Here is a 20,219-nt window from a genome sequence, read left to right as displayed (position 1 = left end):
ATGCAGTACCCATAAATCTAACCAAAGTCTGCCCGTGCAGCACACGCCCTCTCCGGCAGCGTCCGTGCAGGTGTTGTTGACAAAGCCAGGCAACCTAATTTGGCCCTGGTCTTGCTCTTTAACTCATTTAGCATTCATTCATTTCTCTAATTTTATCCCGGGGCCTTTGGATATTTTTTGCTCCTCCTTTAGCCAATCACTGCTAACAGGATAACTCCCCGCAGATTTGGGCAGGAGCCCAGATTGTCTGCTGTTCCACTGGGATGGAGGCAGGCCCCACCAGACACAATTTAGGATAATTACAGGACTGCTTGAGGAGATGTGTGATCACAGGACGCACACGGACGCACACACACATTCAAAACGCACACCCGGATACACGCTGTGTCTGCTGTGTTCTCAGTGCTCCCCCCCCCAATCATCCTACCTTCCCTCTATACACACACATATGCAGCCCCCTTCTCCCCTCCCAGGGGGACACATAAGTACACGCTCTCCCTCCGACAGAGGGAACTTCAAGGAGCTCTGAAACTAGCTTTGGCAGCTCTCGCAGCACTTCAAGCATGCACTCCTCACCCAGCCCTCACTCCCTCACCCTCCTTCCCTTACCATCCCCACCTGCATCCTATACACTACCTATCTGTATGCCACTTTTCAGTCTTGCACTGCCTCCCCGCCCACCGAGGCGCTGTCGCTGCGCAGCATCCGATGTCTTTATGGCCTCAAAGTCAAAGTCGTCTCCAATCTCTATTCCTATCTCTTCTTCCAACGAGGCCCACTTTGTCATTGACTTGAGCAACACCCCAGCTGTCACATTAGATCTTCTGTTTGTCTGTTCATTCAACATACAGGACATCCCTGTTTTCCCTCACGTCACCTCATTTTACCCCTGACCATCAAAATTCAGATTACACATTTCAGCTCAGTAAGTGTGAGAAGCGTTAAATAAACTTATTAATTTATTTATTTAGCAAAAAAACATAGTTAACGATGTGACCTAGATCTGAGGTTACATCTGACTGTCAGCTTAAAGATGCTATAGAGAGGATTTCCTCATTAGTGTGCCACTGTGAAATTAGTTGTGACGGCAAAAAAAAAGAAAAAAAAAACGAAATGGAAAAAAAAGGCTCTAGACATTACAGTATCTGCAGTGATTTGCTTTGTACTTTCATTGGGTCCAATTTGAGTGTTCCTGAGCTCATTTACCCACATGTAAAAGGCTTCCGGTAGACTGGTTACTTATGCATCGAAAACAGTAGGGAGCTGATATAATTAATATAGAGACAGCTTAGAGGGACTTTGGAGTATAGCACTTTTAGCATATGCTAAAATTGTTGAAACAATTCATTTGACAGTGTTTTCTTTATAGGAAATGCCCCACTACACTGAAGCTAAAAGGTGCCTTTCCAAATAAACTCTTAAAATGACTGAAGTATTAGAAGAACTGCAGAGAATGATTGTTGCAAGTAAGTCAGTGTAGACACTGATGTCATTTTAACTATAACAAACAAGTTTAAATGGAATTTATTTTGAAAAACCGAACAGCTGAGTGAGTTAGTCACCGTTTAAAGAACAATATGTTGATATTAGGTTCTGAACCAACATGGTCAGGGACATATTGCCTTCCAGGTTATTAAAATGTTAGATTTATAGTCAAGGATCACGCTTACCCATATCTCCCCTATGCTTACTAACAGTTATTATGTTTTGAACAGTTTAAAACTCTCTGGTACTGTTTCTGTATTGTCTGTGCCTTTTTACACTGCTGCACACTGTCATACATACAACAAGGTACAGTTTTACAGTATTGGTACAGTTTTGTGAATATTTTGTGGTGCTTGGTAATGTGTGGTAGCCGGCTCCGTTTCACTGTCTGCACTTCCTTCTGCTTAAATGGTCACAGAGCATTTCATATTGTACTACTGTGTGCATCTGATATGTAAAGTTTGGATTCACCACGGCATAAAATGAAGTTAATTGAGAAACAGACTTCTTAATAGCTCTTAATAACTTCACGTTCTCTCTTCTCGCTGAAACTGTATAATGTTTATTTTATTCTGATATTAAACACTGAGAGCGGGGATTCATCAAAAGAAAATTATGCACTAATCCTATTTAAAATCCAGTTTCATTCAGAGACCTGATGCTTCTGTGATAGCTAATGTTACATTTCCATCTTTACACTGCGCTTTACTGCCCTATCTTTGATCGATGTTCAACTCCGTTGTCTTTTTAGGAGATAAACTGTGGATAAAAAGTACAAAGTGTATTATAGATTAAGATAGATCGACACACACTGTAGAAGAAGAGGTGGATGGAGATTTGCTTTCAGGCTGCATATGGCTCTAACAAGCGTCATTAATAAAGTAGGGCAACCTGTTTGTAGCCTGACAGGACCAAAAAGATGTCAATGAAAATGACTCAGATTTTAGCATTAGCAAATATCTAGCAAAAACAGGATTTTAAAAAGTGATGGAATATGTCCTCCTCCCCTAAGTGAGGGATATATTGCTATTGCTATATTGCTGTACTACATTACACATTATACAATATACTATATGCTATCTTGCAATGTAGTCTAAATAAACAATTAAACTAGCATACAAATATCAAATGAATATCTCCCTCATGTATTAAGCTGACAGCTAACAGTGACTAATTAAGGCTAATGTCGCCCACAATTCCCTGCCTGTTGCAGTTTGGTGTGTTTGTAGAACACAGAGTGCAGAAAGGTGCCCAACAAGCCTTTTGTGGTAACTCATTATTTCCACGTTTCACATTAAGTTCACATCCTCTGCCTCCTCCCACTGACGATATCAGGATTTGACCTGTATTGATTACGACATCTCTGTCCAGTCTGTTGCTGTTTGACACAAATAATCACAAAAGGGCACTTACATAAAAGCACTGCAAAGCTAACTATAGCTAACTCTGACTGACACGTCGACTGTATGCTGTGATAGATAGAGTGTGTGTGTAGGATTATTGGCTGTAGATGCTGTGTGTTGCTGCAGAAACATTAGAGCAACACCACACGCTAACTTTAGCTTGTATCTCTTCATTTTGTTTAAGTGACCATGTGCATATGCAAAATGAAAAAGATTAGAGTCAAAAATTTCATGAATCTAAATCTAATAGTTTCATTTATTTATTGACACCTGTCCTATGTGATGACGGAGGGAGTCTGAGGCGATAGAAGCGTTTAATGGGGACACAATAATCAGGTTTTCTGAGGCCGTTTCCAGCTCCTGTTTCGCTAACGGTGTGATCACTGTGCTGCTCACTGATCCCATCACTGACTGAAATTATGTATTTACCAAGATTCTCTATTAACACAGGCACATCAGGTGAAAGCACACAGCAGATGAGAATAGTGAAACACCAAAATAGGACTGTGTACAGCAGACTGTTCTAATCATATCCAAGTGATAATTAAGTATAGGTCTTATCTAAATACACTTAACCCATTTAACCCCACATTTTTTTCCCAGGTGTGTGCCGACTTAAAATTACACTCTGTTGGAGTATTCATGTCTTATGTGGAAAAACAGTGAAAAGTGGTGTTTTATTATTTTGGTCCCAGTCGTAACTGAAAAGAGATGAACGTTACCAATGCCGTAGCAAAGGCAAACACAGAAGCTAGAAAGCCTTTTTGGCTCATGTGCTGCATGAGCAATTTTCACTGAAGTGGCAAAGTGCCATCTTTGAGTCCAGTAACTATTTCTCATAATACATCATAGAGTGCACCCAGGAAATAAGCAGCTGTTGACCACTTACACTAAACATGTGACACTGCACAAATCTGTCCAACACGAGCTGATATATTATATATGAAAATTCTGCTCATAAACGGTCATACAGGACATTTTTAGCCTGAGACATGGGATTTAAGGGGTTACTGATATAGTACTGCTTTATATGCTTGATGACTGATGAGCAGACTGCAACCATGTGATCTGTAATTTTGAAAAACTGCCAGATGGACGACATGGCTGTTCTGTCTTATTTATGTAGGACATTAATCAGCCAGTTATGATCAATGTGTGCAGCCCCCCTATCTGCACCATACTCTCAATTTGAGAACCCCCCCCCCCTCCTCTTCTCTTATTTCCATATTACAAACACACTTCCTCGCTATCTGTTCTTGGCACTAATGAAGCTCTGTAGTGTCTCCGCAGCAGTGATTGACTTACCACCCGCTCTCTGCTCTCTATAAGCAGCGCAAGGACACTTCCAATTAGCATCTGGACTCCGGTACACTTGCTTCGGTCCCTAGGCCTCTCAGGCTGCAGAGAAAGCGTTTGATTGGATGTCTCAGGTTTCTAGTACATCATGAACAGATTGAGTAGGTGGAGAAAAGACGCATTTTAATTTTCTCCCTCCATTTCCCTTTCTCTCTCTTTTTTTTTTTTTTTTTTTTCCTGAAACTCTCATCTCTCCGTCTCTCCATCTGTCTTTCTATGAGCTGGCAAAGCCTTTAAACAAAGTTAGATCAGCTCCCCTATTCAAACATAATTCATGAATATTAAAACAAAGACGAACAGAGATATGTATACAGTGCATTTTGGAAAAACAATCACGCACTGATAGTTGTCAACGTGACTATCATTTTTATTCAGATTTGTTATTCACAGTGCACACCTCATGTCCTCTAACTCAACTGATAAGAGCTGCTCGGTACCCACCAGTATAACCTCACCATAATGCTCTTATCCTCATCAACCTTGATGATTCAATGGCACCTTTTCAACCTGTCCCTCCATTCATGTACTATTGTCTTTTAGTGAAGGATAAGACGAAGCAGGCAGGTGTGGAAAACGTCTGCGGAGACACCCTTGGAGTGACATTGTTTTTGAGAAAGGAGTGGCAGCTCTTCCCGAACATATTGTCTTTGTGTTACAGTGATATAATCAAGTCTGGCTTTTTACTGTATGTCAAGTTCACAAAAGCCATATAAATAACATGATGTACCCTCCTCTGCCAAACCATCTCAGGTCGGGGTCGTGCTGCACTACTCGTCTCTGTCGACCATGCTGTGGCTCGGGGTGACAGCCAGGAACATTTATAAGCAGGTGACCAAGAAGCCTCCGCAGAGCCAGGATGGTGACCCGCCTCCGCCCCCTAAACAGCCCCTGTTGAGGTAAGAACAAATGTCCCTGCAACCCTCCTCAACCCTGACTGCATGTAGACGGAAAAGTACATAAAAAGCTGTGTGTATGTATTTTGTGCCTCTGTGTATTTTGTGCCTCTGTGTGTGTGTGTGTGTGTGTGTGTGTGTGTGTGTGTGTGTGTGTGTGTGTGTGTGTGTGTGTGTGTGTGTGTGTGTGTGTGTGTGTGTGTGTGTGTGTGTGTGTGAGTGTGACCAGTATTTTTTGATCTTTCTTGCACTGTCATTGCTGCTTGCTGTGTGTGTGTCTTCAGAGGCCAAGGACTGGTTCACTGCACAATTATTTGCTTTTTTATTTCTTCCGTTTTTTTGTCAGCACATGACCTGACTGACACCGTGAGATGTATGATGTACAAGTCTTACACAATCACAGCTATATGCCGCACATTGCATTTTCACATCCTTAAGTAAAAACACTAATACAATACTACTACATTGATCCAATAGAAGTTAAAGAAGATGTTAAAGTCCAGCGTTTAAAATGTTGCTTAAGTGTAAGCACAGAAGTATTAGCAGCAGGAAAATTGCTTCAATTACTAATATATTATTACATATATAAGATAATTAGACTGTTGATGTATCAATGTGTCAGCAGCCTTTCACTGTTGTAGCTGGTTGTAGCTGGTTGTTTGGTAGTGCAGTATATTGGTTTCCAGCCTAGATGTCGGACCCCCTCCAAACACAAACCTGTGGGGTTGTGAGATGATAATTTTGGGTCAGAAGAAAAAACAAAGGGGTGATACAAAAAACTGTATTAACTTCTTTGGACTTTGGATCGAATCTTTGCTTTTGTTGTGAAATATGGGAGAGTTTTACCTCCTTAGTCCCTCAAACACTATTTAAAAGGAGCCATCTGAGAGGTTTAAAGGACAAATCATTCTGATAATATAAATCCAAAATTAATCTTTGACATGTATTGTATTTCATATACTTATCATATGTTATTTAAACTCATTTTCTTAAATGTAACAACTAGCTATAGCTGTCAAATAAATGTAGTGGTGTAAAAAGTACATTTGCCTCTGAAATTTTGTGAAGTATATAGTAGCATAACATGGAAATACTCAAGGAAAGTAAATGAAAATTACAAATAATTACATTTATTAAAATATTATAGTTAAATAAATGTACTTACTTTCTTTCCACCACTGATTTTAAGTCAGTAACGACGACAAATCCCAGTATTAATGTGGTTTAAATAAGTCTGTGTTCAGGTTACTCTGTCCTTGCAGAGAGGTGTTCGTGTTTGAGCATATACATAATTGTGTCTCTGTTGATTTATACTAGCTTATGTGGTTTTTTTTCAGGTGTTTGCTGGCTCATGTTTCCTTTAGAGGGCAACAATAGCTTCACACAGATGAGTTATTGCATCGTTTATCTGCAGAGACATCCACAGCTAGTTTGCATTCTTTCAAGCCTCTGGCTTTGTTCACTCTGTAGTGACATCGCTGTCAGGTCTTCCTATTTATACCATTTGGCTCTCCTTGGTGATTTCTCACACATTTGCTCATGTTAAGAAATTGCATTTTTAATCTGAGTCACTGTCCGCCACAAGGGAAGACGTTTAGGTTTTGAAGGGTAATGATTCACTTAATGTGAAAATTAGGCTGATAAATGCCAGAGATTAGTGGAGTCGAGTGAATTCCTATTAATAAGTAAATTTCTGAACTGAGCCCTGTTTACATCAGAGTTTCCTGTTAGAGATGACAGGCATTCAAGGTGCAAACTGCTGCTTAGCAACAATACTCTGACAGAGGGAGGTGTATCAGACTGACAAGCATTTGTCTGGGAACTCTATATGACATTTTGCATCAGTTCATCAGTACCAGTAACTCGCATGTGGTACAATGGAACATTTCTACAAATTTGAAAAAAAGAAAAAGAGAAATTACGATTTGAAGAAGAACACAGATTGTGTTCAGGAGGGGAGGCAAATACGCATCCAAGTAGGATTACAAATTGGTTTGACGGTCTTTGATAAATTATTGTCACACTAACCAGTAAGCCACCAGCTACGACCTAAAACAGCTGTAACACCTTAAAGTGATAGTTCAGATTATTAGACGTGGGGTTGTGTGAGGTGCTTATCTATAGTCAGTATATTACCTGTAGTAGATTCGGACCAGCACGCTCCCAGTTTGGAGAAGCAGCAGGAGAACCGGCACAGAAGCTGAGCGATGTGCTGCTGTGGACGGGGTCATCCGTGTCTTATTAAAAAAATGCCCATAGAAAAAAAAGCTAATATCGGTTTAAATGTATGCTATATTTTGAATATTTTCACCGCTTCATCTTGCCGTCAAACAGCCCTTTCCTTTGGAACTACATTTTAACCATTGAACTACTGTATTCCTACACACAAGTGCACCTAGACTCAAACAGCTGATCTGTGGAGTAGTGTGCGCTGTGTAGTAATATAAAATTTTTTAAAGTGGCTAAAATATGTTTCTGCAGATGGCCCTAGCTGAATTCATCACTGTGGACTAATAAAGGACCATCTTATCTTATCTTATCTTATCTTTTCTTATCGTATCGTATCGTATCGTATCGTATCTGAAATGGTTGAGTAAAACAATAGGATCAATATTTGACAGCTCCATCTTCTGGTTGGTCGACCAAATGGACCTAAACACTGAAAATTCAACCGTAATATGCACTGTTGCCATCCACTTTGAAATTGAAACTGAAAGGAACACAGTTGAAACTTGACAGTAGCAATGATAAAGGAGTACTTGAGCTCATCTGATAGAGATATACAGTACATCAGACATAAAAGGTTAGGAATCAATGATCGAGCTTGTGAGTGTTTTTTTTTTTAGTTGTTTTTTTTTTGTAATTTTAAACTATTTTGAAGCCTCTGATTTTGCAGTTTCCCCACAGGTATAGCTACACATTGTTTCCTGGAGTAGCTGAACTGGGTCTGTAGTAAATGTTTTAGTTCAGTTATTCAGTTCGAGACTTCCTACTACCCTGTAAGGTAAGAAGGAATGAATGTCAGGAAGAGGGGGAGGAAGGATGAAAAAGCGAACAACTTAAAACAACCTGTTACTATGGCATCACCCCAATGCTGTAACTAATTAGCTCAGGTCCCCAGGAGGCTGCTGAGCCAGGAGCTTTATCACAAATCGAAATGTATTTAACCTTTTGACCCATTTAGTTCCTATTTGCTTAGACACACACGTCAGAATTGAATTTCTGCTTTTTGTCATTTTTTTTTTTTTTCTACTATTTCTCTATTTCATTCCTTCTCTGCTTACTCGAGACATTTGGCATGTGTAAGAGGATCAGCTTTTGGACACGTGCGGTGCTCTTCCTCTGCAGTGAGAAGGTGCTGTGTGAGCTCTTCTTGCAACAGCGCAACCGTGCTGCAGAGCTGAACTTCAGAAGCTTCTACGAGAAATCCCGTAAGGTTTGAGAGCAGAGATGGAGAGGCGAACAGAGGGTGCACTGTGACAAATGCTTGTTTGTCATTTAAATCTTGTATTCACTGCCTTTTTCTTAAAGCTGTCGGAAGATATCAAGTGTATCCAGTTGTCTGACTTTTCATGAACTTTAAGAAACATTTGACATAGCGTATGACCCCACACATGAAAATGATTTAAACATGTGGAGTTGCACTGAATATGAACTCTGCAACTCACATGCTCTCAGACTTGGTTTCTGTGGGATGTTTTAGAGGGTTGTGATGCATGTAGCACTCCGAGGACATTTCCAACCCACATCACCTGAAATTGATATCTATAAAAACCTATAAATGAGCTGCGTCATATGTGTGACATTATTAAAACTGGAATCTGCTCAATAATATATTTCCTGAAGAGTCACTGAAAGTCACTGGGGATAAGGTCCCCATCAGATAAGAATCCTCTCAGCCCATAAGCAGCACTCTCCTTGCAAAGCAAATCCTTAGACACCTGCGTGATTTGTTGGGGGGGTGGGGGGGGTTAATATGGAACATTCTTGAGACTCTCCCATCATGCACTGCTTGTGAATGAGATAATTTGTCTTGGGGCACGCGGTGGGATCGTGTGGCGCAGCAGTCAAGTTGATCCACAGTGATTGACTGTAATGCTCCCCGTCAGACAGGCTCATGCAATGAGACTTAGCAGCTGGAGACAAATCAATTTCTCCTCTGAGCATCCCCACCTCACCCCTCCCCCTCCCTCCCAACAACCAACCTATTCCTCCTCATCTACCTCTTTTCCTGTCTCTCCACTCCTGACAGTGTCAGATGGCATATCCAGCGGACCATCACACTGACCTTTGTCAGAAATCTGCTTCACCGTGTTGGACCACACACATTTAACGCCTCTGCTCATGCTATTAACTGACAGTCATCTGTAGTGTGATGGGGATAACTCATTCCTCTGAAGCAACACTTCACTTTGAGAGGACAGTTTCCCGTCTTGTATAGAATCCCCAGAAATGTTTAACTGCAAACAGGCAAAGTCGCACATTGAAAAGTAAAGGTGGGAAAACAGAAAGACTTTCAAAAGAGAAATAGCTAGTATGGGTGGCTGACCACGCATGAACCATGAGATACAGTGTGTATACAATCAAGTGTATCGAAAATGAAATGGCAGAATATCTCTGTAAAACCATTAAATGTCCATTAAAAAAACAGAACAGAAATTGAAATTAATATACCAGACTGGTACAAGAAATAATAATAATACCATTTTTGGAAATACACTAGGTCAGTTTCTTGCCGACTCACATGACTGACGTTGGTGTTAGTCACTGGGCTAAACCAGTGACTGGCCAAGCTCAACCTAGCTTAGCTTCAGCGAATGCAAACGGGGGTAAATCTACCTTTGCTGTGCCTCAAATCAGATATTTCAGTCAGTACGCTCACTGAAGTACACTGTGTACACGGCATACTCTCTGGCGTAGCGTGCGAATTTCAACTGGGTAGTGTTGTACCCAATCAAACACGGCCGTTGTGCACTCACCAGAAATGACAAACGTGACAGGTGATTGCAACTGTCGCCCGCCCGCTGGCTGTTTTGCACACTTCACTTCAAAATGAATGTTTTATTTTCTTGAATGTGCCCCCTGTGTCATGCGACTTGGAAATTAGGCCGCCATCGCTGCCGGCACTGTTTTCACAAGTTTGAAGATACATTGGTCCCTCCTCCTTCCGCTACATAGGCAAGATGGCGTCCATTGAGGGTGAGACGTGTCCATCATTTTACACTTGATTTTTTGACCATTTTGAGTGTGCGTTCACCATACTTGTCAATTGTTAAATTTGTTTATTAGATGTGATGAATGTGATGTATTAGTTCATTAGTGAGCTTTGGAGGGGCTGGTGGGTGAGTTCTGTTACCTTCGGAAAGATTTACACTGATGCCAGCCTTTATGATAAGCTAAGCTAAGCAGCTGCTGGTGCTAGCTTCATTCTCATTTGACTCTCGGCAAATAAACAAAGGAGCTTATTTTGTTAAACAATTGCTCCAAAAAAGAATTCATTAAAGGGCATTCATGCATGCAGATTTGAGTCTAAGGTTGAGTACATGCATTACTGTTGCATACTCTGGTTTTACCCATAAGCTTTTGCCCTGTGCTGGAGCTTTATGGCCATCACTTGACTCTCCTGCTGTGCTATGTATATCCTGGAGCAGGTCCAGAGAGAGGACAGCACATAGTCACCAAACAGAGGACAGTGCATCAGCTGAGGCACAAGGTTGGGGGGGAGACACTGTAGCTGCTGGCTAAAAGGCACTTCAGGGTCTATTTATATCAGATAATTACTGTTCCTAAACTCACTCAAAAGCACGGCTCTGCATACACAGCCATTTCGTTAGAGTTTGAAGGCTTTTTTTTTTAATAGAATGGATAACAAATAAAGTCTGTGTGAAAGTGTGCACGATTGGGAGGAATTTGAATATGATGGAGCAGCTTTTTGTATAAAATCGGGGCAGCATGTAGACTGTAATTTGATCACACGTGCTATACATTTTTTTATGCATGTACACTACACATGTTTTCTTGGGGCACAGGCCTAGAGGAAACACAACGAGGCTTTCCTAGAGGAGATATAGGGGAACGGTTATAAAGCACAGGGTGCTTTAACATCCACTACTTCTTCCTCTCATTTATGCTTATCTGGCTGACGGGTGTGTAAATGGCTTTCTGTTGGAGGAGGGTCCCCTGCGGGAACTGTTCCACTCATAGACAGTGACAGGCCAGTAATACCGCTGTCCCACCCCCTCCTCCCCCTCCAACCACCCAACCACCTCTCACCAACCAGCCCCGACAAACATCTTGATTGTAATTGAATTTTTGGGACGGCTGCTGTGTGACGGACGACAGATTGGGAAAGAGAGAGAGAGAGAGACGGGATGGAAGGGAGGAAACCGAGGATGAAGATGGAGGAAGATGGAGTGGTGGAAAGGTTAGAGCGGTGACAGAGGTTGAGATTGGACAGAAAGGAAGAGGAAATAGCATAGTGTTTTATAGGAAAGCGGAGGACAACGCAGAGAGGGAGGACAAGGGCAGTGCGGAGAGGGAGCTGCTGAGGATTGGCTTTGTTTGTACATTGAAATCTTAAGGCTCATGGTTCATTTGCTGTGACGCAAGTGTCATTGTTCACATACCTACCTGTTTCCCAGGAAACATCAGAACATCTTCCTTAAGGAAATATCCAGTTTTGCACAATGTAAATATTACAATACTGCAGCATCCCCCCGGGTAAGGAGGGGATACTGTCGCGTTGTTGAGCTCATGCCTTATTAGTTCCTTTCTACCACTATTAATGTTGTTTTTTCAGATCGGTTTCTAGTCTCATATAACCTTTATTTGATGACACCAAGATCTCTTTTGCAATGTACAGCTGATGTACAGCCTCCACCGCAAGGGCTTAATTGCATCTTGGGGAGGCATAGCAGTAATTTCTGAGGATGAATACAACCACGATGGCCACACATCAGTGCTTTGAGGCCGTGTTCAGACTGCAGCACTGTGTGAAAAAAAGTTGGACCACAGCAGGGGTTACTGTCGCAAAAGGGCTGTGGCCAAAAAAACAAAAAACAAAGGCTCATCCAGTGAAAAGGTTGAAACTGACTCAACTTCTGCTGCAACTTTAAGTGCAGCTGCAACGTTCCTGGTTGCTTTGTGCCGTGAATGTCATGTTTCTATTTTCTGCCGATTGTTGCAAGGAAAGATGAAGGAAGAAGGATTGCCGCTGTGATAACTTTCCACACCTCGTGGTAGATTATGAACAGTTGTGCAGTGTTATTGTGCCTGATAAGACTAAAAACTCATGGATCTACAGTATTTACTCAAACCGACCTTCCCACAATATATTTTGTCATCTCATAAGTACCTGAAAAAACACACCCCACCACTGCTGCCCCTTGCTGTGTTTAGATGCAGCTCATGTTTCCTTTTTCTTTTTTTTCTTTTTTTTTTGTAAGAACTTTATTGGCAATATAACAAAAACAGGTGTGATATAAAGAACATAATGAACAGACATGAAGATGACATAAAAAACAACATAAAAATGATAACTGTGTGTGTGTGTGTGTGTGTGTGTGTGTGTGTGTGTGTGTGTGTGTGTGTGTGGGAAGATAATAATGATAAAGAGAAAAATATGATAATATGAAATAGTAGGGACATTATGACAATATGTATTATAATAATAATATTATAATTTTGGGTGTTGGTTGTTTCTTGGTTTGTCTTTCAGACCTGCAGTCTGCATGCAAGAAGAAAAATAATTCTAAGTAACTTGAGGATAAAACCTCTAAATGCAAGGCGTTACCAGCGCACATACAGAGCCGAACTGAGTTTAGGTTTTCTATCCACTTCTGCTCAGATCCAGGTTTCTTTCCACGTCTTCCGTGCTGTCATGAACAGCAGCTGCTGCAAATTTCAAGCAATGAGTCCTGACAACTTTTCATTGACAGGAAACACATTTGTTTTTTCCTAGTTAAACTTCAGACTTTAATTTGGAGCAAGGAAAACAAACAATTGGTGTGATCGCACCCGCAGTGTGAGATCACAAACAAACACATTGTAAAAAAAACAAAAAAAAAAGCTTAAAAGTTCACACATCGGTGTTGAGATATTTTGGGGTGGTCATGTTTTGGAAAAGTGGAGAAAGGATATCTGACAAATGTGTCCACACATCTGTTCCTCAGTGTCACGGTTTGTTGCTTAAGTTGAGAAAAAGCAGAGTTATTTGGGGTGAGAGCTTCACTCACTGCACAAGTCTGTAATCTTATCTGTCACTTTGTCTATTTGGATCTTTGGGTTATTATCTATCTCTTGTGTCGAATAGTGTTTCTCAGTCATATTTTGACAGTGTGCTGTTGTAATCCAGATGTGAGATATGGGATTTGTAAATGTCTTTTCACAGTCTTATACTTTCTTCTTCTTCTTGTCTCTGCCTGTGTTCGTCACTCTGTCACCTCACAGATTTTATTTAGTCAGTGGTGGAGTGCCCCTCATCATCTGCGGGGTCACGGCAGCCGTCAATATTGACAACTATGGCAGCGGGGAGCAAGCACCATAGTAAGTCCTGGATTTGTTTCTGCTCTCAAGGTTAAATTACACCCTCTGTTGATTTTATACACCTCAACAAAGTGCTTTCATCATTAGGTGTTATTAATTATTTCCAAAAATAAACCTTCATTTGATTTTTTTTAAAAACAGAGCTACATGTGTGTATCTGCATGTTTTGACACACACCTCCGCCATTAGCTTTTATTTCCCTTTGTTGGGTGTGTGTTTGAATTAGTCTTTCTCTGTTGAGCAAACACAACTCAGATGTTGTGTGGTTATATTAAGGTTGTTTGCACTGTGTGTACAGGGTGCAAATTTTGAAGGTGCACATGCCAGCGGATAGATGTTAGAACAAATGAATAAATGCAAGTGTTGAAACACGCTGGTGTTTGTGTGTGTTGCAGCTGCTGGATGGCCTGGGAGCCCAGCCTGGGAGCCTTCTTTGGCCCCGTGGCCTTCATCGTCCTGGTGACATGCATCTACTTCCTCTGTACCTTCATCCAGCTGCGGCGACACCCTGAAAAGAAGTATGAGCTCAAGCAGCTGACGGAGGAGCAGCAGAGGCTGGCCGCCGTCGACGTGCCCACCCACTGTCATCAGGGAGCCGAGCCCGGAGCCCTGGCAGCTCCACCCAGCGGGAGCCACTGCCCCGCCGGCTGCCCAGGCGTTCCCATCAACCCTGCGCTGCTGGCCAACGAGCACTCCTTCAAGGCTCAGTTACGAACGGCGGCCTTCACCCTTTTCCTCTTCCTGGCCACCTGGACCTTCGGCGCACTGGCCGTGTCGCAGGGCCACTTCCTGGATATGATCTTCAGCTGCCTCTACGGTGCCTTCTCCGTCACCCTCGGCCTCTTCATCCTCATCCATCACTGTGCCAAGCGTGACGATGTCTGGCATTGCTGGTGCTCCTGTTGTCCCGGACGACGAGCCAACGCCTGCTCTGGCGCCCACGGGCCTGCTCAAGCGCGGCCCAAGGTCAATGTGAATGGAGATACCCCCGGACATGGTCATGGTCACAGCCACTGCCACCATGACTCACCGTGTCAAGGTAAAGCACCAATGAGCTGCAGTCACGGCAGTTTAGGTCACTGTAAACACGCCGCCCTTCCGTCCTCGCAAAATCACGTGACGTGCCTGGCACCGGTGACACCATGCTGCGCCGCCCTGCATAGTCAGCAGCTTATGGAGGAGGAGCCTGCGGCAACGCACGTACTGCTACACGCTGACCCCGAGGGTTACAGACCGGGCATCCAGTTACACCCCTGCCTAAAGAGCAGCACCAGGACTAAAGGCCGTCACCTCAGCCGCCGGTCCGGCGCCGGCGCTTGCGGAGCAGGGAGTGAGAGGGAGTACGCCTATCACATCCCCTCCAGCGTGGACGGAGGCAGCGTGCACAGCTCACACACTGACAGCCCCCACAGCACACATGAGCGTCATGCCCACATCTGTCCACATCTGGCCCACGAAGGCCACCATGATGGGCATCACACATGCCACGCTGCTGCAGCCACCACACACGAGGCCCTGGCGTGCCATAACCCCTGCCACAGGCACATCTGCTGTGCCAAGGCAGACCTCCTCCCCTCTCTGTGCCCAGCGGAGGCAGGCGACACGGGCATCTTCCTGTGTGGCTGCGGCAAAGTGGCCGAGGAGGACCCGATGGCGACACATCACCATCTGGAGATGCACGCCCCGCGCAGACAATCCTACCCCCAGAACCCGCCCAATCAGAATGGGATTCTGAAAGGGGGTCTGCACGAAGGACTCCTGTACACCTCGGACAGCACAGGGAATATACGCACTGGACCCTGGAAGAATGAAACTACTGTGTAGTGTGGGAAAGGAAAACAGGGGAGATCGGCAGCACCCCTGCCTCGTCCCGCCAAAAATAAACCCTTGCCTCCCTTTCTAGAATAAAAAAAAAAAAATGAATTGAATAACATTTTAAACATCACAATCAGCGTGGGATATTTTTATTTTAAAGTCCTCATGTTTTTATGTGTGCTGTTTTACTGTACAGAAATCTGCTCTCATGTAAACGCTCCTGTAGAGCATCCACCCACAGAACATCCAGAAGAATTTGTGGAATATGTGTCACATCATGAACCATCAGATGTAATTGAAGGTATCTCCATTGTTCCATATTACTACAGATCTCTATATATATATACAAGAAAATGAATGGTTGTATGTATGAATATGTGTGTTCGTGCTCAAAGGCAACACGCTGCAAGATTTTTTTACACTTTGAATCTGAATCCATCAAATAGTCTACGACGACGGTGAACCTCCAGTACTTTAAAGAACTCTTGGCATCCATGTTTTAGACGACTTAAACCAGCAATTTTAGACTTCATGGGTATTTTTGCCATTCAGTCAAGCAACTGTGAATATCTACTAGAGATTTTCTAAATAATATACAAAGATGCTGTCGCTTGCCAGAGATGCGTGGATGCCAGTTAAGTTGTGAAAATTCAAAACAACAGAAAAAGAGAAGTGAAATTAAGCATCCTCTTCCAGGTCGGTATTGATCGTGCTATGATGTCTTCACTGTTGTGTTTCTTTTTTTTTTTCGGGGGAGAGAAGTAAATTAACAACAGCGTCAGCAGCAACAGCGATTGTGGCCATTGTGAATAGAGAGTTGGTGTCACTGGAGTCACTGGAACCAGTGCCGTTTTTATTAACACTGTGCCACACAGAGCCGCGTCCTCACAGCGAGTTCATTGCCAAAACTAGCGTGCACATTATAAGCGTACGATTCTTTGTAAAATCAAACACTCAGACGTTTTTTTTTTTGGGAAAAAAAAAAAGAGAGTGTGAATGTGATTATAGAAGAAACAACAAGCTGCTTAAATGTCACTTTGGGGGAAACTTCGCCGATTATTTTCCCTGAGCTAATAAAACATTTCAGCCAACCTCAACCACCATTGGCTAGAGCCACAAAATGACACATGGCAGAAGTCAGTGCAAATGCAATCCCTTTATATTTTATCTCTTTTTTATTTTTGTCTCATAAGAGCCTCAAAGCATGCATGCCTTGTTGTACGTAGCTATGTGCTATATTTTAACAGTGTAACTGAATGCCCGTCCATGAACATATTATTTGCCTTGACCCGATAAAACTGCTGCAGCTTGCCATATATCATTTTTGACACACTCTTGGATTAAAAGCCTAGTTCCCAACAAATACTGTACTATTTCCCCACTGCTAATCTCCATTTAACAATACATTAAGCTTAGGTTTATCCTAGAATCCAGTCCAGAAAAATCATAATGCTCCCAGTTCTGCTTTGGTAGATAACTTGTGTCAGGAGAGAGGTTGAAATATGGATTTTTTTTTTTGTTTTTTGTCTTTTGGTAACCATGAAGGTCACATTCTCTTTGAAGAATTGCCGCTCTAAAGAGAAAGCCTATTTATTGGTTTAGAAGCTGTTGTTTGTTTTCTGAATGATGATATTGAGTCTGATGCTCCACGCAGAACCTGTCATTCATTTCATCAGAAAAAGCCAAATTTAAAAAAAAAAAAAAAAAAAACAAACAAAAAAAACTGTACACCCAAGCAGCGCATATAACCTCACAGCAAACCCTGCTCTAGCTAAACCACGTCAGCATGCACACCATCTCTTTATCCATCTTGTGCACTCTCGTCCGTGTATATAGAATCGGTTTCTGATGAATTATTTTATATGAGATTTAAGATATTTAAGAATAAAATAAGTCTATATGTAAAGAAAGTTGTATGGGGAAAAAAAAACTGACCTCTCAATGTTAATACTCAGTATCTGAGTTTAGAAATGTCTCGTTTTGTTTTCAAATGCATTTTTTTTTTTTTTCTGTTGCGATTTGAGTTGATTTCATAAAGTATGCAGACTCGCCATGTGTTGTGAGACTTATCCTGTCATATCAGAAATAGAAATGCACTACACATTATAACATTTGGCCTGCCAGAGTAGAACTTGTCACTTGCGGTATGTTTATTATAGAGATGTTTGTTCAGACAGAAATATTTGATTTAAAAAAAAAAAAAAAGAGAAAAAAAAGTGACTTCTACAGAGAAAAGAGAAATATTAATGTGATATTCCCTTCATTTGGATGGCAGGCGCTGAACAGTGAAAGGAGGCCCTGGTGGACATCAAAGATGATGCATGAACCTCATAGCTTCGCACAGGGCCAGTGGAGTTATTTCCAGGGTCCGGGACGAAATGGGATATTATGGGCCCAGTTTATGAGTTATAAAACAGTGGCCCGCAATTGATCATACAATACAGGCTCCGTTGAGTCGCCTCGGATGCTGGCAGTCAGCGGCCCTGACTTTATAGTTATTGGAAAGGGATTTGTAACAGTATCACAACAAAACATTTGAACAAATCAGCCTCTCCCGCAGAAGCCCACATTAAGAGAGAGAACATTGGTCTAGGTTAATTACTGTACAACATGTGTATTTGCTGGTGGTGTGTCCTAGGAAGCAGCCTGAGCTTTTCAGTGTCTGTGAGAGACGACGTGTTTGGTACCATAAGGCCACCGTAGGCCACCCTTTCTGTTGTCATCAGTAGCAGATGTACTGCCCTAAAACGAGCTTGCGGACTTAGTTTCGGCTCACCAGACGGCTGCTGGAATATTCACCTGTGGTACTGTGACAAAACCTAAAGCCAGTTTTCACTTTTTTCTACATTGACACAGATTCCAATAAATGTATTTTTTCACCATGCAACGGATGAAAGCGTCTTTGGCTTGTGTTTGTTTGTCTGCTGTGTGTGTGTGTGTGTGTGTGTGTGTGTGTTTGTGTGCGTGTGTCCATGAGCAGAGAAGGCATTTAACTTACATGACGATGGATGTGAAGGAAAGAAAAAGCCTGTTTTTTTCTTCTCAGTTCTCTATGTACTGTGTTTATTTCTTCTGACAGCATGATGGAGATTGAGATGTCTTACGGAGCCACCACAGGGGAGGAATTCAAATGATAGCAGGCTTGACTGCCACTGTGTGTTTGGTGTATGTGTGTATGTATGTGTGTGTGTGTGCGTGTGTGTGTGTGTGTGTGTGTTGTGCATGCCTTGGATGGACCTTGTACACATACATGCACAGACATCCACGTGTGCACACTTCACCCAGGAAATGAGACAGTGTGTCTTCTGTGTGTCACCCAGGTTTGACAGGCCATGAAACACCTGAGCGCATTTAATATTCAGCTGGATTTTTTTTTTTTTTTGTTCCAAGGCCACGTCTCTCTCTCTCTTTCTCTCTCTCTCTCTCTCTCTCTCTCTCTCTCTCTCTCTCTCTCTCTCTCTCTCTCCCCACCCTCCCGACCATCAGATTATTCGTCTGACTGAAAGCCATGTGAAATGTCAGACCCCATCTCTCCTCCTCTGTCTGCAATGAGGACCCAGACTGAACATGAGTACTGCAGGGTGTCCATCAAAGGTGAGTCACGGATGTCTGCAGCCGGCAGAATGATTGTGTGCGCTGCAGTGCCAAATGAGCTGCAGTGGTGATTATATCAATAATGAATAAAAGGCTACAACTGCTTTAATAACCAGGTGTGTCTTTGAACCGGTAAGTGTGTATTTCCACCGCAGTCAGTCAGGCAAAAGGAGGCTTCACCACGTGGCTGCGAGACAGCCGGCCGCGGTAGGTTGAACTCGGTGGTTGGCGAAGGGAGAAATTGGCCCAGGATGGCATCTGTTTCATTAAAAATTAATCTGGTTTTAGTAACACAGATGTATGTTTATGATACAATTAACTGTGTTTTAATTTCCTGTTGTAATAAATAGGTTTGTAAATAGGAGTATGAGCGGAGAGAAGCGGGAGATGAAGTGAGTGCGCCTGTTAAAATGCATGTATGCTCCTGAGATGACAATATGTTGCATGTTTTTTTGTTTTTTTTTTCCTGTAGGCAGTCATGAGTAATCAGATCTGGAATAACAAGCAGGAATTTATGAGCCTGATCTGAATTTGCTGAGAGTTTCATACAGAGATTAGCATATATGTGTGTGTGTGTGTGTGTGTGTGTGTGTGTGTGTGTGTGTGTGTGTGTGTGCGTGCGTGTGTGTGTGTGTGTGTGTGTGTGTGTGTGTATGACCCAGGCATGATTGTGGAGTCTCTTTGTAGGCCTATCTCTGCACACTTGTGGTTTTGTTTTTCATTGACAGGAAGGAGCAGGCTTTCTTCAAGAGAGTGAGGAATAACAGCAACATATGGCACGTAAATGGATTGAGTTTTTCCCTGATGCACACGCATATACGCTTTTTCTTAACGTAATCACAAATCATCTTTGATTTCTTATAGACCTCCTGTCCTGTGCCTCCAGCTCCTCTCTCTCTCTCTCTCTCTCTTCTCTCTCTCTCTCTCTCTCTCTCTCTCTCTCTCCCTCTCTCTCTCCCCACCCTCCCGACCATCAGATTATTCGTCTGACTGAAAGCCATGTGAAATGTCAGACCCCATCTCTCCTCCTCTGTCTGCAATGAGGACCCAGACTGAACATGAGTACTGCAGGGTGTCCATCAAAGGTGAGTCACGGATGTCTGCAGCCGGCAGAATGATTGTGTGCGCT

At 42.6% G+C, this 20,219-nt stretch overlaps 1 protein-coding gene across 3 annotated transcripts in view; it reads left to right on the top strand.

Annotated features, from left to right (window-relative positions):
* LOC130181290 (adhesion G protein-coupled receptor A1) overlaps positions 1 to 18,383 on the top strand; it is a 171,668-nt gene extending 153,285 nt beyond the window's left edge. For all 3 annotated transcript variants that reach the window (XM_056395349.1, XM_056395350.1, XM_056395351.1), the window contains 3 exons: positions 4,995 to 5,140; positions 13,586 to 13,681; positions 14,077 to 18,383. In XM_056395349.1, coding sequence (XP_056251324.1) covers positions 4,995 to 5,140; positions 13,586 to 13,681; positions 14,077 to 15,505 — 1,671 coding nt within the window. In that variant the 3' untranslated portion in view covers positions 15,506 to 18,383. The remainder of the gene's footprint in view (positions 1 to 4,994; positions 5,141 to 13,585; positions 13,682 to 14,076) is intronic.
* The last annotated feature ends 1,836 nt before the right edge of the window (positions 18,384 to 20,219 follow it).

Source organism: Seriola aureovittata, chromosome 14 (assembly GCF_021018895.1).
Source record: "Seriola aureovittata isolate HTS-2021-v1 ecotype China chromosome 14, ASM2101889v1, whole genome shotgun sequence".
NCBI classification, from domain to species: Eukaryota; Metazoa; Chordata; class Actinopteri; order Carangiformes; family Carangidae; genus Seriola; species Seriola aureovittata.
This window is presented reverse-complemented; position numbering and strand designations above follow the sequence as displayed.